The 26,429-nt window shown below is 58.0% G+C and overlaps 10 protein-coding genes across 10 annotated transcripts; 4 read left to right on the top strand and 6 right to left on the bottom strand.

Annotated features, from left to right (window-relative positions):
* Positions 1–224: 224 nt before the first annotated feature.
* CMQ_3976 (centromere-binding protein) lies at positions 225–1,751 on the top strand (the record flags this gene model as incomplete). The annotated part of the gene is made up of 1 exon (XM_014319914.1): positions 225–1,751. One exon carries the CDS (start codon positions 225–227, stop codon positions 1,749–1,751), a length of 1,527 nt encoding a protein of 508 aa, XP_014175389.1.
* Positions 1,752–3,424: 1,673 nt separating this feature from the next.
* Positions 3,425–5,468, bottom strand: CMQ_3393 (protein kinase activator; the record flags this gene model as incomplete). The annotated part of the gene is made up of 4 exons (XM_014319331.1): positions 3,425–4,249; positions 4,474–5,244; positions 5,306–5,398; positions 5,463–5,468. The coding sequence occupies 4 exons, from the start codon at positions 5,466–5,468 to the stop codon at positions 3,425–3,427; spliced, it is 1,695 nt and encodes a 564-aa protein (XP_014174806.1).
* A 1,484-nt stretch (positions 5,469–6,952) lies between these two features.
* CMQ_3451 (uncharacterized protein) lies at positions 6,953–7,273 on the top strand (the record flags this gene model as incomplete). The annotated part of the gene is made up of 1 exon (XM_014319389.1): positions 6,953–7,273. One exon carries the CDS (start codon positions 6,953–6,955, stop codon positions 7,271–7,273), a length of 321 nt encoding a protein of 106 aa, XP_014174864.1.
* A 3,404-nt stretch (positions 7,274–10,677) lies between these two features.
* Positions 10,678–12,529, bottom strand: CMQ_3673 (sac3 ganp domain containing protein; the record flags this gene model as incomplete). Its single annotated transcript, XM_014319611.1, has 3 exons — positions 10,678–10,891; positions 11,001–12,384; positions 12,463–12,529. 3 exons carry the CDS (start codon positions 12,527–12,529, stop codon positions 10,678–10,680), a joined length of 1,665 nt encoding a protein of 554 aa, XP_014175086.1.
* Positions 12,530–12,925: 396 nt separating this feature from the next.
* On the top strand, positions 12,926–14,991 carry CMQ_4095 (vacuolar protein sorting protein; the record flags this gene model as incomplete). Its single annotated transcript, XM_014320033.1, has 3 exons — positions 12,926–13,026; positions 13,107–13,242; positions 13,306–14,991. 3 exons carry the CDS (start codon positions 12,926–12,928, stop codon positions 14,989–14,991), a joined length of 1,923 nt encoding a protein of 640 aa, XP_014175508.1.
* Positions 14,992–15,250: 259 nt separating this feature from the next.
* On the bottom strand, positions 15,251–16,177 carry CMQ_3388 (uncharacterized protein; the record flags this gene model as incomplete). The annotated part of the gene is made up of 1 exon (XM_014319326.1): positions 15,251–16,177. One exon carries the CDS (start codon positions 16,175–16,177, stop codon positions 15,251–15,253), a length of 927 nt encoding a protein of 308 aa, XP_014174801.1.
* Positions 16,178–17,965: 1,788 nt separating this feature from the next.
* CMQ_3570 (ap-3 adaptor complex subunit) lies at positions 17,966–20,639 on the bottom strand (the record flags this gene model as incomplete). Its single annotated transcript, XM_014319508.1, has 3 exons — positions 17,966–20,317; positions 20,395–20,537; positions 20,600–20,639. 3 exons carry the CDS (start codon positions 20,637–20,639, stop codon positions 17,966–17,968), a joined length of 2,535 nt encoding a protein of 844 aa, XP_014174983.1.
* Positions 20,640–20,961: 322 nt separating this feature from the next.
* Positions 20,962–21,816, top strand: CMQ_3430 (uncharacterized protein; the record flags this gene model as incomplete). The annotated part of the gene is made up of 1 exon (XM_014319368.1): positions 20,962–21,816. The coding sequence occupies one exon, from the start codon at positions 20,962–20,964 to the stop codon at positions 21,814–21,816; it is 855 nt and encodes a 284-aa protein (XP_014174843.1).
* Positions 21,817–21,960: 144 nt separating this feature from the next.
* Positions 21,961–23,346, bottom strand: CMQ_3437 (kinetochore protein nuf2; the record flags this gene model as incomplete). Its single annotated transcript, XM_014319375.1, has 1 exon — positions 21,961–23,346. One exon carries the CDS (start codon positions 23,344–23,346, stop codon positions 21,961–21,963), a length of 1,386 nt encoding a protein of 461 aa, XP_014174850.1.
* Positions 23,347–24,258: 912 nt separating this feature from the next.
* Positions 24,259–24,528, bottom strand: CMQ_3781 (uncharacterized protein; the record flags this gene model as incomplete). The annotated part of the gene is made up of 1 exon (XM_014319719.1): positions 24,259–24,528. One exon carries the CDS (start codon positions 24,526–24,528, stop codon positions 24,259–24,261), a length of 270 nt encoding a protein of 89 aa, XP_014175194.1.
* Between the last annotated feature and the right edge of the window lie 1,901 nt (positions 24,529–26,429).

The following is a 26,429-nucleotide window of genomic DNA, read 5'->3' as shown; positions in this document are numbered from 1 at the left end:
ACCGTCTTCGTGTACGGTTGACATAGTGCTCTGCAAAGCTGCATTGTCTGCATTGTCATCACCTCTGCCATCATCTTATATCGACACGCGCATCTGTCTCTCTTCCGGCCCTTTGGCCCAGCTGATTGCCCGTGGCCTCTCGGCGGCACCTACACCGCCGCTCTGCACTGCAGCTTCGCACAACCCTTGACTCAGCTCAACACACACATCTCCGTGTCCCCCTCATGTCTGAAGGGGTGGCAGACGTGCCAACGGCACCGGCAACTCCAATTGCGCCCACGGCCATGGCCATGGCTACAGTCTCCACTCCCACCAACAGCACTACCGACCCAGACGGCCTTGCGGCCGGTCCTGACGGTGGTGACGGTGGCGATGGCGGTGAAGGTAGCAACACACCCGACGTCGACATGAAGGACAGCAGCCTCGTGGCCATCACAGGAACGCCAACCACGCCATCGTCCACGCCGCAGAAGGAACGCCACTCGCTCACGCTGGACCAGCGACGGGCGCTCAGGCGCTGGGCCAACACGCAGCCCAACCGGCCATCACACAAGCAGTGCATCGAGTGGTTCCACCGCGAATACCACCAGACCATCTCGCAGTCTACCGTCTCGCACAGTCTCTCGCCCAAGTATGCCCGTCTCGACGGCGAGCCTCAGCTGTCGGGCAGCCGTCTGCGCTTTGGCAACTGGCCCGAGGTCGAGAAGCTCGTCCTGCTGTGGTACCAGCAGATGACCAATGCCGGCCGGCATCCGACTAACGAAGAGCTGGCCGACAAGGCCAAGAGCATCTTCACCCAGCTGCCGCGCCACCGTGGCGAGGAGCCGCCCGAATTCTCGCCCGGCTGGATCCATCGCTTCAAGAAGCGCTACGGTCTGCTGATTCGCCGCCAGCGTCGCCAGTCGGGTCTCGGCGTCGATCCGTCCGGCAACAGCGACCAGGCTGCCGACATTGGCTACCTGATCGACACCCTCCCGGGCCTGATGGATGTCGTCGCCGACACGAACCCGGTGGACATCCGGGACACCTTGCAGCGCACTCTGGGCATCGAGCCGTCCATTGCGGTGTGCACCCGTGTGCGCAACGAGCTGGTGCACTATGCCATCTCAGCATCGCCAGCCGCTGTGCCTGGAGCTCCTACTGGGCCGCCTGGGCTGGCATCGGCCACCACAACCTCTGAAGCCTCGGCAGCCACGGCCGCCGCAGCCGCTGTGGCCGCAGCTGCGGCTGCAGCTGCCGCCGCGTCCGCAGATTACGGGGCTTCGCGGTGCGATAGACATGACCCACAGCAGCAGCAGCAGCAGCAGCAGCAGCAGCAGCAGCAAGGCGGTAGTGCCGGCAGCAGTGGTGCTAGCCATCATTCCAACGGCCCTGACTCGACGTCAGTCTATCCAAACCCGGACGACGACCCAGAAATGGTGCTGCAGAACGCGCTGCGACAGCTACAGCAACAGGACGAGGTCGAGGCTGCTGAGGCTGCTGCAGCAGCTGCTGCTGCTGTCGCAACAGTTGCTGCTGCCGCTGGCTCAGTCGCAGATGCAGCAGATGATGCCCGCCACCGCGCCGAGCTGAGCGTGCCGGCCACGCCGTCAAAGGGAGGCGGGGATGCAAACGCACACCTCAACACGTCGGCATCCTCGGCCCCAGTCGCAGACCAGCCGTTGCGGTGTCCCTTTTGCGTCAACCAGCGGATGCTGCGGACGATCAAGGAAGCCGTAGAGCACATGACAACACATGTGGTCATGGAGTAGAAACACGCCCTACGGTTTTTTCCTTCTCCCCGTCCTCTTTTTTTCTTTCTTTTTAATCCTCTTTCTCGACCAGCTCTTCTTTCCATATCTTTCTATGTAGCAGACAACTTCTGATCGTGTTGATGGTGGCCGACGGTCAGTCCGCCAAAAGAAACAGAACAAACCACGCGCACGGCTCCTCGAGGGAGAAGGCGCCGAGACGCACTTGGAAAAGGAACATCGACCGGGCCTGGGCATGGGGCTGTTGGGAGGAATTATTGCTTTGTAACGACTGCCGTTTCCTGTTCTTTTCCTTGTAACTGACTCTGTCCTGCTAGCCTTCCGTCCTCTTCTCTTGCGTTTTCCTCTTCTTTCGCCCGCTCGTGTTTCCTCGCTTTTCTCCTTGCTTCTCTCTCTCTCTCTCTCTCGCATGCAAGAATCGGCCCAGGAATGGCACCTTTGCTCCTCACGGAAAGACAACGAATTAGTCCGAAATACCCCTCCTCCCCTCCCTCAACATATCCGTTTGGCATTGGCGCTCTGGGGTTCATGGGGTTGCCTCTTTTTTGCTCTTAGATCGTTCCGGCTCTCTCGCTGACCGACGGGGGACCTGGCTTGTTTCCGCTTTGCACCCTTGGCTTCTTCTGATTGTCTGCCTGTCCTTTTCCCTCCTCGTCGCAACATCGATATCCCAACCATGCCTTTCCCCTCTTGTCTTGCATAGCGTGTTTGCCCTTTGCCATATCTTCTTGGAGGCATCTTCCTTTCCCGGCCGTTACCTGTAAGCCCATTTCCTGCAACCCCAGATTTATGCGTCGTCTCGCCCGGTGCTTGTACCGGCGTGTATCCCTTCTACGTCCTCTCATGTACCTCCTGAATCAAATGACACCATCTCGGGCCATCGTGCCGGCCATGCATCTGCAAACGAGACGGGCTTCTACTCTGTACATATTTCGGGCTCGCGTCTCTCTACGGCACAAATTAGTCATCATGCACCTTAACACCGGCGCTTTTCATTCCTTGCTCAGACAGCTATCTGCAAGGGTAATGGGAATCCATAGGAAATAGGATTGTCTTCAGCTCATGCAATATTCACCCATCACATCATGCCAAAAGAAGCTCGCGAAAGTCGGCTGTATCTCCCATCATCCCATACAAGCAAAGCAATCGTGGTGATCCTGCTTCAAGTTCCACTCTTATTTCGAAATGTCCATAAAAATAAAATAAAATAAAATCGGCACGCCGGGGTAACAAGCAATCCGTGAGTTCGTCGTATAATCAGAGATACATAAAAAAACGAGTTCAGCAAAGAAAGCCCAGCACCGTAAACACCGTTAGACGCCACAGCTCAAAAACCGGCTGTCTTGGAAACGAGACGAATCTCCGCTCAACGTCCATTCCTTGCCTTACGGCACTACATCTTCCTTTTCCTGTAATACAGACGAATAGGGAAAAACGACGAGCTAGTCGTCAGAACTCTCCTTCTCTCAAAAATCAATCATAAAAAAGAGGCCTAGGTCTCGCTCAGCTTCGAATTGCTGAAGAAACATAATGAGACGGGAAGCAAGCATAATGTTGAATGCCGTCGTCCTCACATGAATATCGTTTCATCGCTGTATATAGAAAGATAATTGAAAATGACAAAGGGCAAAGGGCAAAGAGCAAACAGGATGCATCACAGGGCCGAACTGCCCCTATGAGGTCTCAATGTAGATCGTCAGCTTCTCGTTTCGTTGCAAAGCCGTGTCGAGGTCGTTATCGCTCAGCATGCTCGGCCTGTCTCCAGTGGCATCGTCCTTATAAAATAGCTGCATCTGGTCGGCAGCCGAGATCTTCAACCGGTCACGGATTTTGTCGTACAGGTCGCGGAACGGGATATCCAATGGCACGCGGATAGCCACCAGATCGTTGTCGTAGCTAAGCTTGACCTTCATGGCCTGCACCGGCTGCTGGTTGACGCCCGGCGACAATGAGCTCTGCGACGGCTGCGACAATGATGACGGCTGTCGTGCCATAGACGGCTGCTGAGCCCGGCCGGCCGACGCCCCTGTGGAGTACCCGCTGTCGAGCTGGCTGGGGGGGCGATCAAAACTGATGTCGCCCGGGTGTGGCTGAGACCTGGGAGAAACCTGCTCTTCGTCCAGCTCCATCTCAATCTCGTAGTCTCCTTGGCGAGGACTGAAAAATTGCTTCACGAGATCGCATCGTGCAATGTATGGCGGCTGTGCCAACAGATTCTTGACGTAGGCATCGAGGTTGTGAAGGCGGCCCTCCGTGATGGCGTCCGTGACGTAATTGACGGGACCAGGCATGTATGGAAGAGTGCGCTTCTTGTTCCCAGTGTTGCCAGCCTCGGTCGGGAACTCGGTCAGAAGTGCAATCTGGAAGTCGTAGAAATCCTCGTAGTATCGTGACAGCTCCCATTGACGACCATCTTCCAGTATAGCCTCGATAACAAACCAATACTTGTCTTCGGCAAAACAGTAACGGGGAATGTGTGCCGAAATAGGCGCAAACAGCTGTGAAGATCTGGAATCGGTGCCGTACGGTCCTTGTTGTTGTTGTTGCTGCTGTTGTTGCTGCTGCTGCTGTTGCTGCAGCTGTTGCTGCGCCTGCATGCTTTGCTGGGTGTTCCTCTGCGAATTGTAGCCAGTAGGGCTTTGCGGCTGATACAAGAGAACATCTATTAGTCCAACGGTACCTCTCGAGCATGGCTCTGCCTGATCTGGAAATTGCAACTCACATAGCTATTTTGGCTGGCCCGACCACCGGCGGCACCCTGCTGCAAGCTCATCCTCTCCATGCCTTGCTCGAGCGGCATCTGGCCACTGCCACCGTTGCCGCCGCTTACCTCGAACTTTCCGAGCGTGATACTGCTGTTCTTATAGTTGGCCGCAGTCTTCTTCCACTCCTCAACCTTGGGGATGCCAGCTTGGCGAACGGCCTCTTGAGGGTCGGGAACTGGTGTGTTCGAAGTCATATCCCGGATTTCGACAAACGACACAGGGATGAGACCAGGACCGCCCAGACGGCCGATGGGCTTTGCGACGAACCATTCGGGATTCGACTGGGCGATGACAATGATGGCTTCGCCAGCTTTGGCTTCGAGTTCGTCTGCTCGTTCTGCCTGGAAATCGTACATGACGACGCCATAAACCATGACGCCGTTTCCCTTGCCACCCAACCTAGAATCGCGCTGGGCCCCAGCCGACGTAGGGGCAATTGCGTTCGTCATGGCGCTGGGTGAGGATGCTTCGGCGTAGCCCGAGTCGTGGTCGGGATTTTTCACCGATGAAGCGCCGGAACGGTCGGACTGGGCGCTGTCTCGCTCGGTACGGCCAAGAGCCTGGAAAAAATCCACAGGGACTAGGCCACGAGCGTCGGGCAGAGCAGGATTGCAAGCTTCGTACCAGTCCTGGTCGTTTTCGCGGCCAATAACATGAAAAAAGTCACCACGAGAAAAGCTCAATTCTTGGGATGATTGGGCCTCGTAATCGTAAAGCGCACGGATGACCTTGGGCTCCAGTTAGTAAGGTGGGCCGGGACGAGTAGCAGGTGCCGAGAGAGAGACAAACCTTCTTAGGGGGAACAATAGCGACGGCGGACTTGGGGGTTATGGAAGCGTGGGATTTGACCTCTTTCTCTCCCTTTATTGACCTTCGGAGAGCCTGTGTGGAGGTTAATTTTACCCCAAACGATGGTAGGGGTTGATGGAGGGGAAGAGCCACACACCTTCATCGTGTTGAGCTAAGTGGATGTGATGTGTAGGAAATCTGGTGGTGCGATTGCTAATAGCGAAATTGCCTCACAGTGGATGCGCGGTTGACTTCTGTGGTTGGGTAGATATGCTTTGCGATAACAGATTAGAAACGGAAATAACAGTGCTGGTAGTTGCCACGCGAGAAGTGAACGGCAGGAAGCGAAAGGCTGCGAGGTGCAGTGAGGTCGGTCGCAAGCCCGAGCTGTGTAGTGAAAAGGACAGGCCAGGTCACACCCACACAAGCAGCAGTCGCAGAGGCTCAGTGATGTGTACAGAGTGGGTCGGACAGTAATAATGGGCGGCCAACGCTAGCTGGCAGAAGGATTGGCGGCGCGGCACGGAGGAAGCAAAAGGGGCGGAGTTGTGAGGACAGCAGGACAGCAGGAATGCTGCTGAGGGCACGAAACGGACCAGTGATCGCGGCGCAATTTCCCCCAGTTGGACAACTCACCAATGCGTGTGGACTGCAAACTGCGGGACGAGATGATCTCAGAGGCTCACAAAAGCCGTTGGGAAAACCGGTTCCCCGAATGTGTGAGTGGCTAGCCGTGCCGGCTGGCTGTTCGTCTTCTTCGCAGCGTTGCAGGGGTCGAGCCTGTAATCTCTCGCCTTTTTGTTGCGTACAATCGGGTGGTGTCGCCGACGTGAAAGAGAGGGGGGTTCTATGGTCTCGGGTGTGCGTGCTTCGGTGTTTGTGCAGGCGCGTCCGCATGCGCGTCGACCGCGTCTCTGATCTTTGCACAGCGATCTGCTCACAGCAGCGCGTCGACGTACGGCCTTGTGCTGGAAGGTGGCTCGACGGGGGGAAGAGCCAGCGAAGACGTGGGTCAAAAGTCGTACTCCGTACGCGACAGAATAAATTGTGGGCTGCGTGGGCGTCGCTTAATACTGCAGTCGTCGGTCGTGGAGCGAAAGAGAGGAACGGGGTGGCGACACGAGAATTGAATGATGAATGGAGACGGAGAATTGGGAAAAGACCAGGAGGAAGAGGGTCGGGATAATAGGAGGAGGAGGGAATATGAGAAAAAAATGAGGAGAGGAGAAGGAAGAGGGGAAGCAAAGGCCGCTGGCGCCGGGCTGCAATGGGTTCGGGAGACAAGTATGGCAGGCACGGAAGAGGGTGGGATTAGAGAGATTGGGGAAGGAGGGGATGTGCGAGGAGGGAGCAAAGGAGCATATGTAGGGAAAGGGGTTAGAAGGTGTGTGCGAGCTCAAAGGTGGTGTGCTGATGGTGCGTGTAGTGTGGATACAGGGATCTTGCGCAGAGCGACTTTGGTGGGGTGGCCGGAATTTTTTAGTGGATGAGCAAGTAAGGTAAGATACTATAGCAGTTGGTCGCTCTTTGTTGTGTCTCGCTCGCTGCAAAACGGGAATTGAATCAAGACGGAGCAGACAATAATAGAGCAGACACAATTTGCTGCCCCGACCGACGCTTTGGGACCAAGCGCGGAACATGGCGACAATGTATGCCACCGAGAGGGACTTGCATCGCGACCTGCTCGCTCCACGGGCTTCTATGGGCTCTTCTGCCCCACAACGCCGCCCCGACAGCGCCTATCCCGTAGTATTGCCCGCTATTCTGTATCTCGCCGTTTTCTTCTACGCCGTCTCGCCAGGAAAGCGAGAAGGTGGCCGTCGATTTCGCGCACCTGCGGCCGTGTCTGCGATCTCGCCCCATATCTCCTCGCCTCTCTTCGGCATGTTTGGTGTTTGGCACTTATGCACCCAGCCAGCCAGACAGGTCTCGCTGCAAGGGCTAGCAAATACTCCGTACATGCAGTAGAAAAATCTGCAGGTGCCTCCTGCCCTGCACCACACCCACTATGCCCACTGCACCTGCTGCCTGCACTGCCACTGATTCTTCCTCTGCCCTATCGGCTCCCACCTGGTAGCCATCCGAGGGACAGGTTCCGCTGCAACAGACCCCACCCGCCCTAGGAGCTACAGAGTACAGGGAAACGTAACGGCCCAGAAAGGGCCAGAAGCCGAGCAAACAGGAAAAAGGGCCCGCTGCACAAGGGTTTCGCCGTTGTGTTCTACGAATACTCCCTCCCTTCCATCCCTCTCTATCCGCTAGCACGGACCCCTCCAGACACGTCCGATGATGCATCATAGAACACGCATTCTAGTTCCGCACTGATTCCTGGATCGCGAACCAAAGGGACCCAAAGGCATGGAGGACCTGTGGAAGTGGGGGTGGGAGATGGGCTGTGCCATGCAGACAGGAGGCAGCAGGTGGCAGGCAGCTGCAAGACGGTCTCGTACCTCTTCCGACGTAGAGAGCTAGTCCCGACGGACGCTCTAGTTGCATGGTTAATGCCTTGTGCGGTGGGTTTCTTCAGCTTCTGGGAACAAGTGTGGCTTGCCTGTGCGGGCGTACATAGTACTAGATGTACAATGCATTTCCACGTATTCTTACCAACATCTTGCAAGTCTGTGTGGCCGACCGGGAGGCCTGGAGCAGCACGTCCCGCCCGTGCTCTTCCGATCAAGTCGCGTGGGTGAGAACCGAAGCCAGGGCCAAGCCAGGGCCAGAGGGGTCCATAACCAAGGCCAGGGCCAGGACCAAGGAACGGAAGGACGCCAGGGACACGAGGCAGGCCAGCATACGAAGTACGGAGTACTCCGTTGCCGCTGGCCAGATCGAGTCTGACTGCCATCCTCAACGCTTGTTGGCGCGAGTTGAAAGTGAGAGAAAGAAGGGTAACAGGGGGGAAACGGGAAAAAGGAAAACAGGAAAAGGATCGAAAAAACGCGAGAAAAACACAAGATGCTGATTGGCCCGTCTCAGACAAATGAACGCGGTTGGAGAATGTTGCCCGCCAGTGAGCTCTGGCTCGTAGCCTCACAGCGCTTACAGCCGTCAACGACTGGCTGTCGGGCTGCCCTCTGGCCGGCCAGTCGGTCAGGACTCGGGCGCATACCCGCCTTACGAGCGCTTTTTTCTCCTGCTCGCTTTTCGCCCACCGGTCTGTTCGCCCGACGGCCGCCTCTCGTCTGCCAGTCTCCTCCCGTCTCACCACTGCTAGCGCAGTCAGGATTGGCGCGTCCTAGTGGCAGCGGGAGGTGATCGCCCCCTGTTAGTGCTCATACGCTCTTGCTCTGACAACTTTGGATCGCCTGGACGGGATCCTCTGTATTAGCCGCACCACGCCGTTGTATGCGACTCGTATTCTGCATGCCCTCGACAGTCCCTCTTTCCATACCACTCTGCTCCAACTCCCGACCCTTGCTCTCTGTGTCGGGTCGGGTCTCTGGACAAAAAGCCACATGTGTCCCAAGGACCATTAGCTGGCCCCTCCCTGCTCACACCCCAACGGAGACACAAGCCATTCTGCATACGAATGAAGCTGCCTCGAGCCATTCTGGAATGCAGATCATTAGAGGAAGACATGCCGACCCCTCCCCAGGGGGAGAAGGGGACCCCGTACTCGTCAACTCGCCAGACACAGACCGGCGACCGGTGAGGAGGATGACAGATACTGGAAGGTGACCCGGTCTGCTCGAGCTCGCAAGCAGAAACGTTGACCCATGGCACAAATTATGCAATTTTTGAGCGGCCGAAGGCGGAGGGACCCCTATTTGCAACTGTCATGCGATAGGTTGGTAAAGCGCATTGCAGAGATCGCTCAAAGTTGATTTTGTCACCACCTACTCGATGTACAAAGGCCGTCGGTGAATGCTGATAAGATACTTCTTGTATGTAGTGTCCCTCGCAGCAGATGCAATCAGCCGCCCATAATTAAGGTGTGTTGGGAGAGCTCAGCACGAGAACAGCAGACAACAGCGTTTCGGTCTGCCAACGGAAGAATTCAAGCCTAATGCGGCCTTGGTCCCCAAATTGCGCCGCCCTTCAGAGAGGCACATGTTTACGAGAGACATCAGAAACATATTCCAAATTTCCTCAGTACAAGGCCGAAAGTAGACTATCCTGCTTCTCGGGCGCTTCCCCTCCCGGAATAACACCTGCCTTTCTCGTCACCAGCTCCAAACATTTCTGACAGGTGAAAATACTCTGCCAGTCACAAAATGCATGTAACGGGAGATCTGAAACAGTACATGAAAGGGCACCCAATGCCTTCCAAATACTGTGTGCCCCTGCACCATGATTTACGCATATCTCCTTATGCAGAGCTAAGATATCCAGCCGTTGTGTTCGAGCTAAAGGCACTTTAACTAAACGTAGCAAACGCACCATTGCAAACCCGCTCTTAATCGATTTAAACAGTATATTCTATCACTTCACTGCTAATTTAGGAACATGATGGCTATAACACCCCGTAGTAATGATAGCAGGCAGAGGGGGAAAGAGAGAAGAAACGAAACAGCATTTCCAAACCAAAACGCCCACAACACCATGCCGTTCCTCCACATATCACTTGTAAGCAACACGCGGCTGAACAGCACCGAAAATACAACAAGAACACAATGAAGATGGCCGTTCTCGCTATTCCCTCCCTTAACCCTCTCTGCCCCATATACCCCCAGATAGCAAACATACTTGGCGGTGTGAAAACATAATCACACATGTTAAGTCAGCTGGGACGTAGTCGCGTTCACAGTCGTCGCGAAAATCTGGCTCCGAGACGGGCTCGAACGGCCCTCCAATCAAAGCCCATCCCGGCCTGAGTTGGCGTACTGCCAGGGCCACAGCGGCTAACGGGAAGCTGAAACCAACACCATCTCTGATGGCTGGCTGTGATGGGATCCATTTGCGAGGAAAGCCGGTTTAGCATATACTGTAGACATGCCGCAGATTCCGTTTGATCTAAACGAACCAATACGCCGAAGAAAGCAAGAAAACCAGCAGACGAAAACCAGGGACAGGCGTCACACAAGTGACGCTTTCGCTGGATATAGATGTTAGAGTACGAGAGGCGGTAGAGGTGAAGGATGCGGCCCAGGTTGCAACCAAAGCTGATGGAGTGAGTATAGGGTCCTCGCCGTAGGCTACCCTTTGTAATTCCGAGCCGTCGATTGTGCCTTATCATTCGGGGAGTAGGAAGATTGGCCGTTGAGAGATGTGTCAGACGAGAATAGGAAAGACGGAGCAAAACAAACGTGACCTGTGCCAACTGAGGTACATCCACTTGATAGGCTTCAAGGGCAGCCGGGGGACGACGGCAATATAGTAATGGCAAAGGAAAAACAGAGAGATGAAGAAAGTCGAGCGAAGCGAGGTGCGCATCAAAGTTGACCTTTGATATCGACTTTGCTGAAAGCTGCTTTTCGGGCAGCCTCAAATCTCTGGCCTGCCGCCCCTGAGAGAAACACGATGTGATCTTCGTGCTCTTCCAGGAGGTCTTGGCCGCCATAGTCGATGATGAACTGGGCAGCATCGGCGTCGGACTCGAAGCCTAGCTCTTCGGTGATGAAACGGAGATGGACATCGGGTTTGTATCTGAGGGGAGAATTAGTGACGGATAGCTTGGAGGGGGGCAGAGAAATGGAGGGGGGCAGAGAAATGGAGGGGGGCAGAAGAATAGAGAGGGAGCGAGAGGGTATCTTACGCTCGGCAGATGTTGCACAATGCTGCTAGGCGCTCGCGACCAACAAACATGTCCATCAGATAGGCGCCCATATTTGGGGTGTTGAGGTAAAGCTGGAAGAAACGGTGAAAGTTGCCCAGGGCGAGCGATGAGCGCACGTTAAGAGCATGCTGGATGGGGAGCTCTCCCTTCTCTGCTGTGGTTAGATCCTTAATGGCGTCGTTCAGTGCCGAACGGTTGGCAGTATGGATAAAGTACAAGATGCGATACGCCTTGAACTCCACCGGATTGCCTTTGAGACCGAGCTGATAGAGGGCTTTCAGCTGCGTCTGGCACTGGTTATACTCACCCAAATCCCCCTTTTCCAGTGCGATGCGGGCGTGGATCTCGTAGACAGCGACGGTGAAATCGTTGCGGATGTGCTGCACCGTGAGATCCTGCCGCATAGACTTGAACTGGTCGCAAATGTAAGAGTAGTTTCCCTCCATCCGCCATTTCTTCTTCAGCAGCTCCAGCGACTGGCGCAGGATGTGCTCGGGCCGCACAAACTCCGGCTTGGGGGCAGCCGTCAGTCGCAGATAGCGCTTCTCCAGGGTCTGGGACGTGCCGACGACGGGGCCGGCAGCCGCGTCGGGCTCCGGGGTGACCGACCTGGCCTTCGCCTTGTAGCCCCCGTCAAAGCGGCGTTGGCGCTTCTCGAGCTGCTTCTGAAACTTACTCTTGGACGACTCGTCCAGTTGGCTGCTGTGGACGTGGGCGTGGCTGTCGTCGGCTTTGTCGTGACGGCCGATGCGGTCGGCCAGCGGACCGGCCGCTTTTCTCCAGGGAAGTGAGGTGGAAGAGCTGCTGCCGCTGCTGCCATCATCCTGTGGGTCGATCGACTTGCGCTTCTTAGACGCTACGACGGGCGCGATGCTGCTGCTGGACCAGACGCCCGGCTGTTGGCGAGGGTCCCGGTAGGATGCGTGCGAGGAGGCGGCGGCGGCGGCGGCTAACTGTAGCTGTGCTGTAAGGGTGCGATCGCGTTCTTCCCGGACCAACTGTTGTGGCAGCGGCATGTTCTCCCAGTTGATGGTGTACATCACACCGGTTTCATTGGCTTGCGATATGGTTTCCTTCAGCTTGCTCTCCATATCTGTGCGGGAGACTGTCGGGTCCATGTTGGAGGGGAGAAAGGATCGCTGGACATAGTTACGGACAGACACGGGCCAGTCAATCTTCTTTTTTGCTGCCTCGTCCGATGGGGCCGGGGGTGGCGGAGATGGATTAGCTGCTAGGTGTGCAAGGCCGTATGGCGATGCTTGAGAGGAATATGTCACGGTAGAGTTTGAGTACGAGGATGGCTGGGTGTAGGACGAGGGTGCAGCAAATGTCTGTCGAACCTGCACTGGTGTGTATGCGGGTGCTGGCGAGAGAGGGCAGGTTAGCACGCAAGTCTTGTCGCTGATCGTTTTGTCGGATGACGGTGGAATTTGATGCTTACCGGCAGAATATTGCGCATACCTATGAGGTTGGGCACCGGCCACAGATGGTGAATTCCACGAGGCCATGGTGAATGTGATACGAGTGAGCAGAAAAAAAAAGGAACAGAAGAAAGCAAAGAGAGTTTACGGTTGTAGTTAGTAGAGTGATCAGAAGAAAATGATGGGTTGTTACCACTTCTGATGGGAAGGGAGCTTAGAATCGTCGCCCGAATTGATGGGTGGTGACAAGATTAAGAAGAGGTGAATTAATTTGGGCAGAAAATGTGGAAAATGTGGGCAAATATGGCAGAGAGCATGAGTAGGGTGGCAGGTATGCAGCAATGCGAGTCTCTTATCGGTTACGTACAAACGTCAGATACGTCAGTAGCCGATCTCGCAAGAAGGCAGGCAGTCGCCCCGCCACCAGAACCAACTCTGCACGAACGAAGCAGACGGGACACGCCCCCCCGTGCGATATGACGGATGTTCCTAAAGCAGTTGGATCTCACGACGGCGCTCCGGCCCTCCTATCTGCCAGATGAGGACCTGCTTTTTGTCCAGGACAATGTGGGCCTGTACGAAGGGTGAGCTGCGGACTTGTCTGCCCGCCTTCTGTTCGATTGCGCGCGGGAGAGAGGCAGAGCTGACGGCGCGGTGCGGCCAGGAAATACAAGCTACTCAACCAGCAGAAGGGACAGGTGTATCTGACCTCACACCGCGTGTGCTATGTCGACAAGGCAGACCCGCGAAAATATTCGGTGTCGGTGGACCTGAAGGAGGTGGAGCGCTATGAGTTTTATGTGTGTTTGTAGGCCGAGCAGTGTCGCGATCCGATTCGTTGGTAGGACGCTGACGGGACACAGGCCGGATTTCTCAAGTCGTCGGCTAAGATCACGCTGGTGCCGAAGCCGAGCAGACGGTCAGCGCTGCATACGCGGCTCAACGGCGGCAGCAGCAGTCCGTCTCGCGGCAGCAATGGGCCGCAGCAGCAGCGAGTCGAACGGGATCCGACGCCGATGGCGGTGGCAACGTGGGTGTGCACGATCTGCAGCTTCTCGAACCCGCTGCCGTCCAACTTCGACCCGGAGGCGCTGAACGCACAGACGCCACTGCCACCGTGTCTCGCGTGCGGGATCCAGCCGACGCTGACACACGTACTCAAAGCGGTGATTGCCAGCGCGTCAAACCGGCCGCAGCTGCCAGTGCGTTCAGCAGCCGACGACAGTGAATCTTGGGATGACGTGCTGGCACCGGAGCCGACCAAGGCTGACAGCGGCGACCCAGCCTTTCCGTGTCCGCGGTGCACCTTTCTCAACTATCCATCGCTGCTGTCGTGCGAGATGTGCGGGGCGGCACTGGTGTCGGAGGGGCTGCCGGCCGAGCTGACGCAGCTGCAGCTGTTCCGCGAGGAGTCGCCGGGCCCGTCTGTGGCGGCCAGCTTCTCGACGCAGCCGGGAGCCGACAGCGCGCAGAGCGTCAAGCTGTCGTTCCGGGGCGGTGGCGAGAAGCTGTTCTACGAGCGGCTCAAGGGGGCGATGGCCCAGCGCAAGTGGCTGCTGCACAACGCGCCACCGGTGCCGAGCCGAAGCCAGGGCATCGTGGGTGGTGACGGGTTGACGTTGCTGCAGACAGGCAGCGAGCAGCGAGCGCGAGCCAAGGCGGCCGGCATCGCCGGGCTAGAGAAGCGGGGGCTAGACATGCGCAAGAACACGGAGCTGGTGATCGGCAGCGCGTTTGAGGACTTGGAGGCGCTGATGGCGTCGGCGAAGCAGGTGGTGGCGCTGGCGGAAACGCTGGCGCGACAGTCATCATCGGGATCGTCATCGGGGACGGGAACGGCAGCCATGGCGGATGCCAACAGCGTGCTGGCCGAGTCAGCGAGCCAGCTCGGCCTGGTGACGACCAAGGACATTGTGGGCGGTGGCGGCAGTGCGCGGGAGTCGCTGTACCTGTCAGAGCTGTCGCGCAACCTGGCTGAGTTCTTGACGGACGACGCGCGAGCGGTCCTGCGACGAGCAGGTGGGATCCTCACGCTGGTGGACCTGTGGGCCGTGTTCAACCGGGCGCGCGGCGGCGTGGAGCTGGTCAGCCCGATGGACCTGCTGAAGGCGGCACAGCAATGGGAGAAGCTGCGGTTGCCAGTGCGTTTGCGCACATTCCGGAGCGGCGTGATGGTGGTGCAGAGCCGCGATCGGACAGACGAGGCGACAGTGAAGGCCTTGGTCGGCTGGCTGCGCGATCTGCGGGACCAGAGGGAGCAGGAGGACCAGACGGACCAGACGACAACATCATGGTACTGGCAGGAGTTTGGACGCGGCGTCAACGCACAGGAGACGGCCCGGCAGTTCGGCTGGAGCATCGGCGTGGCCGAAGAAGAGCTCGCCATGGCTGAAGAGCGCGGCGTCCTGTGTCGCGAAGAGGGCATCAGCGGGCTGCGCTTCTGGGAAAACTTTATCGACACGGGCGAGTACCGCAGCAAGCGGAAGGCCAAGGCAAGGTCACATGACGAGGCGGTGCAGAGAGCACTGCGCGATGCAGGCCTGATATAAAGAGCATATAGCATATAGCGTATTATTCTATCCCGTGTAACGTTATCTATGTGGGTATCCTCACTGCGACCTTCTATGAACCGATGCGGAAACCGCCGCAGATGCAGGTGGGAGAACGAACAGAAACAATGTACAGAAGTGTAAGCCAGCACACACGAAGACAAAGGGAAGCAGCAGCCGCGAGAGGAAAGAACGGAAAGCGAGTCGGCAGACAGAGAAAGGGCAAAAGTGAAGAGAAAAGTCCAAGGAAAGACGAGGCCTACTCGAGGCGCTTCATCAGGTTGGTGCGCATCTTGAGGTTGACGACGCCACCGACACCGTAGGCGGGGATGATGCGCGAGATGCGAGCAGCCGCGGTGACGGACCAGTTCTTGCAGATGGCAGCCCAACGGTTGCGGCCGGAGATGAGACCGCCAGCCGCGCCAGACGGCCGGTTGTAGAGGTCGAGGCCGAGGAGGTGGAGGGGGGCCGAGAGGACCTGCATGGCAGCGGGCGCAGCGAACTGGGCGAGCGTCTGGCCGGACACGTGGGAGGAGAAAGCGCGGCCGAGCACGCCGGCGGTCTCGGGGTCGGGCAGCAGGTGGCGGCTGAAGACGGGGCCGAGACGAGCGGGCAGGATGAAGGAGGCGAACGTGGTGAGGCTGTCGCGGGCGGCGAAGAGGGCGTACGAGGCCATCGGGATGGCGCGCGGCGCAGCACCGGGCGGCCCAAACAGACGCACAAACACGGCGTCCTTGTACATCGTGAGCGAGACGTTGGCCGAGGAAGAGGCGGCAAACTTGGCCACGCCGGCAGTCACGTGACTTGCCGGACGACCTGTCGCCGTAGCCGTAGCCGTGTCGAGCAGATTGACGGTCAGGTAGGTGCCGCCGTACAGCAGGGCGATCAGGCGACACGGCCGCGCCAGCAGCATCTGCCCCGGATGCCGCAGCAGCAGCCCCAGCGAGGCCCGCAGCGAGCCCGCCAGCGTCAGCGCGCCCGACGCGTTCTCCATGATGGCCCGGTCGATCGTCGCGATCACCGGCGCCACCATCAGCGCGGCCGTGCCGGCGCTCGCCGCGTCCGACGCCACACGGGGCGCCAGGTTGCGCGTGTTCCACGTGCTCGTGCTCACGGCAGCAGCAGCAGCAGCAGCAGCCGCGGCCGCCGGGCTGTCGTGGTGATCGTGATGGTGCTCGGCGTGCATTGTTGCGGTGGCCTGGAGCAGATAGGTGTGGATATCAAGAAATATAGAAAGGTAAAAGGGGTGGCGGAGAGCGGTAAGATGACGGGATGACGGTGGCAGATAGCAGTGGTGCGCGCAAGGGCAACAACAGCAATAGGAAGAACAGGGAAACAGAAACAGTAGTTCTCGGATGAGGCTGCCGTCAAAAACGCTCTATAGTCCGATGGCTCAGTCGGCCGCCAAGAAGTACAAGTGCAGGGAATGCAGGAAACGAGTGCCCAACGAGTAGCCCATCTGAAAATCAAGCGTACGGGTTTAGATGCAAGGAAAGGAGGGAGAAACAGAAACAGGACGCAGCTTGGCCGAGTGCTGGGCGCATCGCCTATTAAGCACTTTTTTCCTTCCCATCTTCGCGGTATCCGACTTTCCCCTTTCGGAAATGAGAGGTGGCACTCTTCTGGAACGGGCGGGTGGGGCTCTTCGATGAGCGCTGGCGCCGTCCGGAGTGCATGTTGGAGGGGCTAGTGGAGGGGGGCCTAGCTAGGAAGCTAGGAAGCTAGGAACGTCGTAATAATAGCTGGCAGCCCAACCACAGGTGCCGTATTGGTCGTAGTCTACATTGTATGGGAAGAGAAAAAAAAAACCACAAAAAAAAACTGGCGCACAGACTATGCGTCACCGCTCTAGAGCACACGGTCTGCTCCGTAATAATGGGGATCGCAGTATTTGAAACTACTGGCCGCTGTCGCGCGTGTGTTTGGAAAAGTCCCGAGTTGTTGGTGATTGTAGGATGCTATTTTTGTTTCCATGTACTTCGTATTCTGTATTCGTACGCGTTACTCGTTACTCGTTCATCTACATTTTCCATTTTCCATTTCCCGACGTCTCTATTCTGCTCGTACTCGTATTCTCCAAATGCGCACCTCGACAGAACGCCCTCGTCATCGGGGCGGCCAGCCCTGATCGCTAAATTCACAGTGGACACTGCCCGCTGGTAAGCCCTATCCACTTCGGTAGGCCCACCATGCCATGCCGCTCGAGACCCCCTTTTTTTCAGGGGGGGACCGCTAAAGTCAAGACTCCTCTGGCAGAGCCCATATAAAAAACCTCACAAAACGAGGAAAGTGGCAGAAAATTGCCCTCTTTGGTGTAAGACGACGGTAGAAAGACGAGGCAGCCCCGTTTTCTGGCAACGAGGCCCGGTCGCACTGCCGCACCGGTCGGGCCTAGTTGCGCCGAATTGCTGCCCAATAATATCCGAACTAATTGCATGGCGTCTCGCCTTGGCTCCCTTGGCTCCTTTCGATCGTCCTGCCCGCTCTCATCGACCCTGTCGACCTCGTCGGTCCCCGTAGTCCCCGTCGACACAACTCCTCTCCTCCCCCCGGTCGTTGCTTGTCTTGTCTTAGCATCACATTCGCGTCCCCGGCGCATTTTCGCCGATGCGCCCTGACCGATCCCGGATGCGCACCCCCTCTCTCTGGCCCAGTCGACCTGTCAGACTTGCGGGTGAAGACGGATTGCACGACGAAAATAAAGCATAAAATTAAGTACGGAGTTCCTGCACGGCACTCGGGCATCACCGTGTGCTAGCATGTGTCTCTGAGCCGCAAGGGGCTTCGGCTCCCTCTCGCCCACTCTTTCTCGCTTTCCTCGCTTTCCTTGCTTTTCTCACTTTTTCCTTGCCTCTTGTCTTCTCTCGCTGCCCCTTGGGATCAGTGGGTTCTCGTATGACTTGTCCGTGCTAAGAGTTGTCTGTCCGATGGCGCCAAGCCGATTCCGGCAACACGACATCGCCCGGCCAGACTGTTAGCTGGTCTTGACAAGCGGCGCGTTTTCCTCTCCGTTTTCGCTGTCGTCAGAACCGGCTCCGTCTTCGCTGTTGTCGCCTCCTTCTCCCTCTTCACTCTCTTTCCCCTCTCCGCCGCTTTCTTCCTCTTCGTCGCTGTCTCCGTCGTCGTCTCCTTCGTCGTCGTTTCCTTCGTCATCTCCTTCTTCGCTCGTCTCCTCCTCTTCATCCTCGTCGCCTGTCTCCTCATCGCTCGTCTCTTCCTCTGCGAGCCAGTCGTCCAGTGTCTTTCCTCCAACCTGTCCACGTGATCCGTTGGATGCTGCTCCTGCTGCTCCTGCCGCTCCTGCTGCTCCTCCTACTCGGTGGCCTTGCGCTGCTGCCTTGTCCAGGCTGTCTGCTGCTGGCCTCGTCGCTCCCCGTCTGCTCTCGTACTCGCGGCCCTGCATGTCGTCGTCGCTGTCACGCAGCCGCCCATCCGGCTGCTCACCCTCCTGCACCCAGACCGGCAGCGACTCGTAGCCTGCGAGCCCGTACACACCGACACCTGCACCCGCATCGCCACCGCCCAGCACCAGCGCTGCCGATCCCAGCGTGAAGCCCCTGCGCAGCTCCGCCGGACTGGGCGCGTGTGGCACCGGCTTCGGCGCCAGCAGCATCAACGTCGCCAGCTGTGGTACCGCCAGCAGCGCCCGGTACAGTCGTGTACGGTCGCGCAGGTCATACGACGTGTCGTAACGCGCCAGCAGCTGCACATAGTCCCACAGCCGCACAACCGGGTGCTGCTGCTGCTGCTGCTGCTGCTGCTGATTGTCTTCCGGCTCTGTCTTGGCCGTCCGGTTGACGTGGTGCAGGTACACCTTGGCTCCCAGCAGCACGATCTGCCGCTTGGCCGCCTCCGACTCGCCGGCAAAGTCCTTGAGCAGGATCCGCAGCACGTCCGCCGCGATGTTGTCCTCGCCATTCAGCCCCGAAAATTCGCCGACCAGCCAGATGATCGTCGCGCGCGCCTGCGGGTCTGTGGCCACGTCCAGATTCCGTGCCAGTCGCACCACCGTCGCCGCGTGTCCGGGAGGGTCTTGCTGGATCAGATGTCGGATCACCGTCAGGCTCTCTGCCGCCAGAGTGCCGTCCAGACTCGTGATCTGCCCCAGCAGCAGACGCAGACAGCGCCCCGATGTCGATGGGTCCGGGTCCGCCTGTGCGCACCGTCCAATCGCTCGTACAGCTTCGCGCACCAGCGTCTTGTCCGTCCCGCGTGCAAAGTGCTCCAGCTCGTGCAGGATCAGCGACTTGACCGCCCGTGAGCCGTGGGGGAAGATGAGCGCCAGCACCTCGATCTTGAGCTCATATACCGCTGGCGGGTCGCTCGCCCGCACTAGAAAGTGCGATGCGTACCGCACAAAGTCGTTCGCGTAGTCCAGGCACACCGACGCGATGTTGTACAGAGCTACCTGCTGGATGTCTTGCGGTCCTCGCAGCAGGGCCACCAGCGGTCCAACGGCCGTCCGCACGTACTCGGTCGTGCCCACGCTGACGTAGCACCGTGCCACTGCCACCACCACGGCCGAGTTGCGACTCTGCAGCAGCGGCTTGATCGCGTCCAGCAGCAACGAGAGATCCGGATCCAGCACCACAACCGTCTGTTTCTCGCCATCACCGTCGCTGCTGCTGCTGTTCTCCGTCTTCGTATTCGTGTCTTGCGTCTCTCCGTAAAAATCGCCCAGGCTGGGCCTTGTTGCTGCTGTCGCTGCTGTCGACGTGCCGTTTCCATTGCTCTTTCCAGCCACGAGCTTCGTCCGCCGCGGAAAGCACTTTCGCACGTAGATGGTCATCAGTCGCAGCGTGGCCAGCTGGCTCCATTCGTCCATGTCGACAATCTTCTTGACCAGCGAGCGGTAGTTCTTATGGATCAGGTCCACCCGATCAGGACACACTTCCATAAAGGCCGTGACGGCCGCCCCGGCCACGTAGTACTGCTTGTCTCCCAGCAGCACGGCCAAATACTCGAGCAGCTGCGGCAGCTGACCGGGGTCGAGACGGTAGCACTTGGGGATGGCCATGGCCGCGGCACGGCGCACGTATGGGCTCATGTCGCCGGTGCCCTTCTTGATGGCTAGCGAGACGATCTGGCTAATGACCGGTACGCGGATGCCCGACATCGTTCGCAGGGCGAGAGCGCGAACTTGCGGATTCGCGTCTGACAGCGACTTCTGGATCGTGTTGATGGAGAGAAGGGCCATGTCGGGTTCTTGTTCGGCATGATGCACCACATAGATGTAGACGAGCTTCTTGATCTCGAGGTTCGGCGACGCCACGTTCTTGACCACGGACGAGAAGAAGGGCAGCGTCTTCTGGCCGCCGTACATCATCTGTTGAAAATCGTATCAGCACAAGGAGCCCACCAAAAGACACCAGAAGCCCCCAGAAGCTCTCCAGAACCACATACAGATGTCACCCGCCGCAGTCCGTCGAGGACCTCCCGCTCGGTGCGGCTGTCGAGCAGCTTCTTGATCTGTCGGCTGTCGAGCGGTCGGGGGCTGCTGCGAAGCCCGCGGGCCGCCGAGGACGCATCGAGCGTGAGTTCTCTCGCTGTCATCGCCGTTCGTCAGCATGGGTGCCATATTTCGCCTTCTTCGACGGAATTTACATACCGCTCTCGAGCAGACTGGTTATGCGGGAGATGGACTCCATGCTGGCCGTAGCAGTACTCTTCAATGTTTCGAGTCAACGCAGATCCTCCACCGCTGCGGAGATGGACCGGCTATCAGATCGGATGTGCCGGTGGGTAATGGCACGACAGAGATGAGGTGGTCATGGACTTTCTCGAATTCGATGTTTCGGCGGGGTTTCTGGTCATGGCAGGGCACGTGGACACAAGCTTGGGGGAGCTTTGCTGGCCAATGAGAAGCTCTAACGGGGCGATAGCTCGTTTACAACGATACGTGTATTAAGCATATTACTCTCTACAAACTGCAACAACGACGACAGGCCGTGGCAACACGGCATTGTCGCCATGGGGAACGTCGTCTTGTCGCCCGCCCTTCCATCCGAGTTGCTGCATTACATTATCAGCTGCTGCGCCCACCCGACGACGCTGATCGTCTGCTCCTCGCAGGACGACTTTGTCGCAGCCTTTCTCGGCGAAGGGCCTCTGGACCAGCAGCAGAGAGCGCGTGAGCAACGAAGCCGGCTCGTGCAGGCGCCCTCGTCGCTGCTCCAGGTCGCCGTCTCGCGCCACATCCGCGTCGCCTTTGTTCCGACGGTCGTGCACCTGCGGGCCTTTCTTGCCGCGTTTGATCCGCGCGCCAGCCGCATCGGGCCTCCCCCCGAGCTGGAGAGCAGCAGCAGCAGCAGCAGCAGCAGCAAAAAGGACGCGGCACCACCAGTCGTCAGGCCGTCCCTGTTTGCCTACGGCTTCGTCCAGCTGCACCGCGACTCCAGCGAGTGGAGCGCGCAGGGTCTCGCGACCTCAGCAGCCGTGCTCGTCGAGACGGCCGGTCGTGCTGGTTTTGACGCCCTCCTCGTCGACATACGGTCGAGCCACGACCTCGACGAGCGGGTGCCCATCCTCAGCACGGTGCCCCGGCGACAGCTGCAGAAGGCCGGCTATCCCCTGCGCACCGAGCGGCTGCGAGCCGTGCTGGGCCGTTGGTTCCGATTCGCCCCAGGGGCCTGGGACGGCGACGACAGCAGAGACGGTGACGGACCATCGGCAGAGGCGAAGCAGGTGTCGGACAGCGGCGGGAGACCACCGGAAAGGCAGCAGATAGCACCAAGAGACTACGTCCGGGACAGCGAGGACGATGAGAGCAGCCTCGGCGACGCGTCAGAGGAATTTACAGCAGACGATGCGGTTTCAGCGTTATGATTTCATAATCCAAGTGTCGTATTATTCATGGCATCATGAATACCCAAATTCATCCGTCGTGGTATCTAATTCCGTGCACCCAAACGCCTCTCGACCTGTACGAAGCCGGCCGCAATGACAAAGGACATGACACAGCGCAGGCCATCAGATGGCCTGCTCCATCTCGGTGATGTACAGCTTGATATGCGACTCCATCTTGAGATACTCGTCGTAGGCGTTGTGGACCTCGTTCTCAATGTTCTCCTTGAGGTCGAGCATCTTCTTCTCGGTCTGCTCGATGCGGACGCGGCGCTTCTCCATGTCACGGCCCTTTTCGGCGCGCTCTTCGTTGAGGGTGCGGTGGACGGCCTTGAGATCTTCCATCTTGTCGCGGGCCTCAGCGGCCTTGGCGGCGCTGAGCTCACGCAACCGGTCGGTGCGCTCGTTCCACTTGGCGAGCTGCTTCTGCAGCATAGTCTCGGCGCGCTCGACCTCCTTGACGTCGGCGCCACGTTCGGTGAGGGCGTCGCGCTGGCGGGACTTTTTGGCGTTGTCGTCGTCCTCGCGCGCGAGCTCGGTGCCGATCTCTTCCAACAGTCGAATACAGGCGGCTACGTCGGCCGTAACGACGCCAAACGAGTCGGCCGACGTCTGCAGCGCGCGGGCCCGCCGCTCGAGCGCCTCCAAATGGGCGCGGTTGGCGGCCAGCGTGGCCGAGAGGTCTGCCAGCACCGTCTGCAGCGTCGACGGGCTCTGCAACACGTACGGCTGCAGCTTGGCGCTGTCCTGGCGCAGGACCAGCCGCGTTTGCGTGCGCGTCTCGAGCTGGTCGACCAGCTGCTTTTTTCGGTCACGTGCTTCGTCCAAACGTGCGCCCACCTGCTTTTGGCTGCGCTGCAGCTCGACCAGCCGCCGCTTCAGCTCGTCGTTGCGCTGCATCTTGTCGCGCACCTGCGCCTCCGCCGCCTGCCGCCGTCGCTGCATCGCCGCCAGCTTCTCCTCCAGGCCCTGGTTGTCGCTGTAGAGCTGCTCGGCCCGCGCCCGCGCCACGCTGCCGCGGCCGGCGTGCTGCTCGACAATGTGTCCCTGGCCCTCGCGGAAGCGCACAAAGTTGATCAGGTAGCTCAGAATCTTGACTAGCCGCTCGTATGTCGGCCGGTACAGGTCTGCAAAGCCAAAGTCGCGCACGCAGCACTCGTCTAGCAGCACGCGCAGCGACGCGCAGAAGCCCATCAGACAGCGGGTATCCGGCGGCATCAGCGCATCGCCATAGTCCGTGCCGCACACCTCCTCGGCTGCCGCCCGCATCGCCGGCTCCACCGTCTCGCGCGTCACGTTCAGCAGCTCCTCCGCAAACCACTCAAAGATCTTCTGCACCAGCAGCGGATTCGGCTTCTGCAGGTCTGCCACCGTGAACGGGATCCCCATGTCGGCCACACACGCTACGATCTCCTTGTCCGTCAGTCGTACCAGCAGCTCTGGTGCCTCTTTCTGCCGCCCCGCCCGGTGCTGGTTGGGCGGGATGATGGACATGCGCGGGTTGAACGACATGTTGACCGTCTGCGTCACTTCTCGAGGCCCGGCGTTATCGCTGCACGCTCGCTGTTGTCAATCGTACGGGTATGCGTGATTCGTCCGTCTCGTCAATTCGCAATCGTCCGCTCGCTTATCGCCTCATTCGCCAGCCGTCGTTGTCGGACAATATCTCTGGTTGCGTCGTCTTGTTCGTGTGTGAAAAAGACGAGGGGAAATTATCGCCAACGGCCAAACAACTATTGTGGGGCTGTTGCCCAGCAACATACCAACCAAAAGCTTTACTAAGACGTACGTACAGAGTAAGCCGTACGGCGATTACATAATATATACATAAGGTACTCTGTACTTTGTACATACCCGCTGTCTTCACAAGCACTCTGTACTCAGCATCGTTCCTTTGTCCATCACAACCACTGGTAACTCGTGGCCGGTCGGCATCAAACGCGTTCTGCTCATCCGGACGCGAAACGCTGCCTGCCGGTGCTTCCAGGATTGAGACAGCAATTTGCCGGCCTGAAACAAAAAGCTGGATTTTCCGGTCTCTGTTCTCGATTTGTATTCCTCACTTTCCTTTCATTTAACTTGACACATGCAATACCCGGGCTCTGACGATGTACCGGTCCGCTGAGGAGCTCCTTGGCCTCAGATCCTACGCCCCACGCTTCCCGTGCGGTATATAGTATCTTTTCGTGGCCAGGATTCAGCTGCGTGAATATCATCCCCGTGACCGCTTCAGGCTAGGAAACGAGCTGCCTCTCGACGGTCTCTGGCCTTGAAACAATTCCCATGTATTAGCTGCAGGAACGCCATGCAGATATGACGACAGACACGGCCAGAAAGACAGCTGTGCAATGGGGCACAAGGCATATTGGACGGAAGGTATCTCATTTCTCTCACCGCATTGTCACGCGAATCCGCTGCCGCACCTCATTTCTGCAGCTCATGTCCGTCCGTGCTTATCGTGCCGCGAACGATGGGGGCAGAGATGGAATGGCCGCGAGACGACGACACGCGTCGTACTTGTACCATCATGTTGATGGGCAATTTTATGCACACGGCCGGGCTCTGATGCTTGCCCATCCCTGCCCCTTTTGGCATGGCCGCCGGGACGACAAAAGGACCCCGGCTGCCATGCATTCCGGACAGCGAACCGCTGCCCAGGGTCCAAGGGGTCCAGGGCTTTTCGAACCCTTCCATCGTGCTCCGCCGTACGCCATCTCCCCTACCGAAACCGGATGCACTAGCAGTGACGTTCTGTCTACTCCGTACGACGTACAGCACGGATACTTCGTAATGGCAAGGGCACAGCCAATCTGGGCCTAGCCGCAAAGTATACACGCCCGATCTAGCCTCACAATGACTAAGAGTTCTCGTATCTCGCGGGCATTGCGTACTCTGTACTCGTACTTTGTATGACCTTGGCCCCCGAGGTGGCCAAAGTATCTTAGCTCGCACACGTTCCTGCGGCCAAACAGCTTGCATGCCGTATACGAGTACTTCGTCCGCAGCCAAGGCCCGGCGTGGCCACTCTGCCTTCACCAGTCGCCACGACCGGTTAAACCTGCTTATCTGCCTCGTCCAGCACTAATGCCGGCGGGGGATCATCACACTGCAGCTACATCATATTAGCACGAAGCTGTCGGGCTGCCACACATATTGGAACACGAACCGACGCGACGCAGGGCACGCGCAGGTACACGGCAAATGATGCAACCTTCTCCTGCACCGGACAGGAAGCGACACGTCCGAATAATCCCGCAGCGAATGCCCAACGCTGTCCATATGCACGAAGAAGAGGACGGACGACGACAGCGTACGACATGGTGACACGGACAAAAGGTACGCCGGGCGCAGCGACGCTGTGGCGAAGTACTCCGTATAGCGCTACCGTCTAGCGAGCCTGCAGCGCCGCACTGCGCCGTACAGAGCACGTGTGCGCTGCCGCAGCCGCAGCTTGTCCCTGAAATGAGCTGGGCAAAACGGCCAGTGTGCGGTGCAGCTTCTCCCTGCGGTGAAAATAAAAAGGCCGGAATGCTGGCCCTTGCCAGACAGATCAGGCATAGAGCGACGGCATGCAAACGCAAAACAAAACTCAGCCGTGCAGAATTGGGCCCCGGTCGCGTCTCTTTACTCCGTAGTGGCCGACATAGACATGGAGGTTCCGGCCCGGCCTGTTAGCGCTTGGTGGAAGGTGCATAACAACCTCGTACTCGTATACACGGAGCATTATTGGAAGAATGGCTCTTTCCGCCACCTGACTGGGAAAGGTAGCCACTGCCCGGTGGCTATTGTCGGCAAAAAGAAAAGAAAAATGCCACACGAGGACTTGCTTTTTCGGTGACTTGTAATTTGTCTCTGTGCTAATAGGGAGAGGGGGAACTGCAGATTAGACTTTTTCTTTTCTTTTTTGTTTCGCAAAATCTCAGCCTATCGTCAGCTTCGATTCGACCCAGACAGAATACGACGCCACCCTGCATCAACTGCAGCCAACCAGTAGGACGGAAGCTCTGCTCTGACATGGCACCTTAATCTTAGGCCTTTACTTCTTCCTCCACCCTTGGTTCGTAATCCGTACCATGTATGTATGTACGTGTACTATGTACGTGTGCTCGTAAGAATTGGTGCTCCCCCTGCTCTTTTTCCCACCCTCTTGCAGAAGCGCTCCCTTCCGCCAGGCTGCAAGAGAACATGGTGTATCACACCACAGCGTGCTAGTATCTCACTTGTGCTATTACCAAGTACTCGTATCTTCCCTGGTCTTTCTGCACCCCTGCCAACACCTCTCCGGACCCTTTTCTCGATATCCACTTGATCAAAACCTTGGGACAGGGGCACCCCGGGACTTATCTCTGTTTGAGCAAACAGTTTCACTCGTATGTACTCCGTACCCTCTCCGACATCTCGGTTTTTTTTTGCTTTGGGGGGGGACCAGACTTCTACTTTAGGTCATGATTCCTTTTGCCGGCTGTGGCTCGCACCAGCTGCTACTGGGTGCCAGACGTTGCAGCTAGCAAAAATGTGTAAAAACCCGTGGCCAAACCCCTCAGCCCAAACCTGGTCTAAGCCCTGGATCCTCCCCCTCCCCCCCCGATCGAACA

This window comes from Grosmannia clavigera (genome assembly GCF_000143105.1).
Source record: "Grosmannia clavigera kw1407 unplaced genomic scaffold GCSC_113, whole genome shotgun sequence".
Classification (NCBI taxonomy): Eukaryota; Fungi; Ascomycota; class Sordariomycetes; order Ophiostomatales; family Ophiostomataceae; genus Leptographium; species Leptographium clavigerum.
This window is presented reverse-complemented; position numbering and strand designations above follow the sequence as displayed.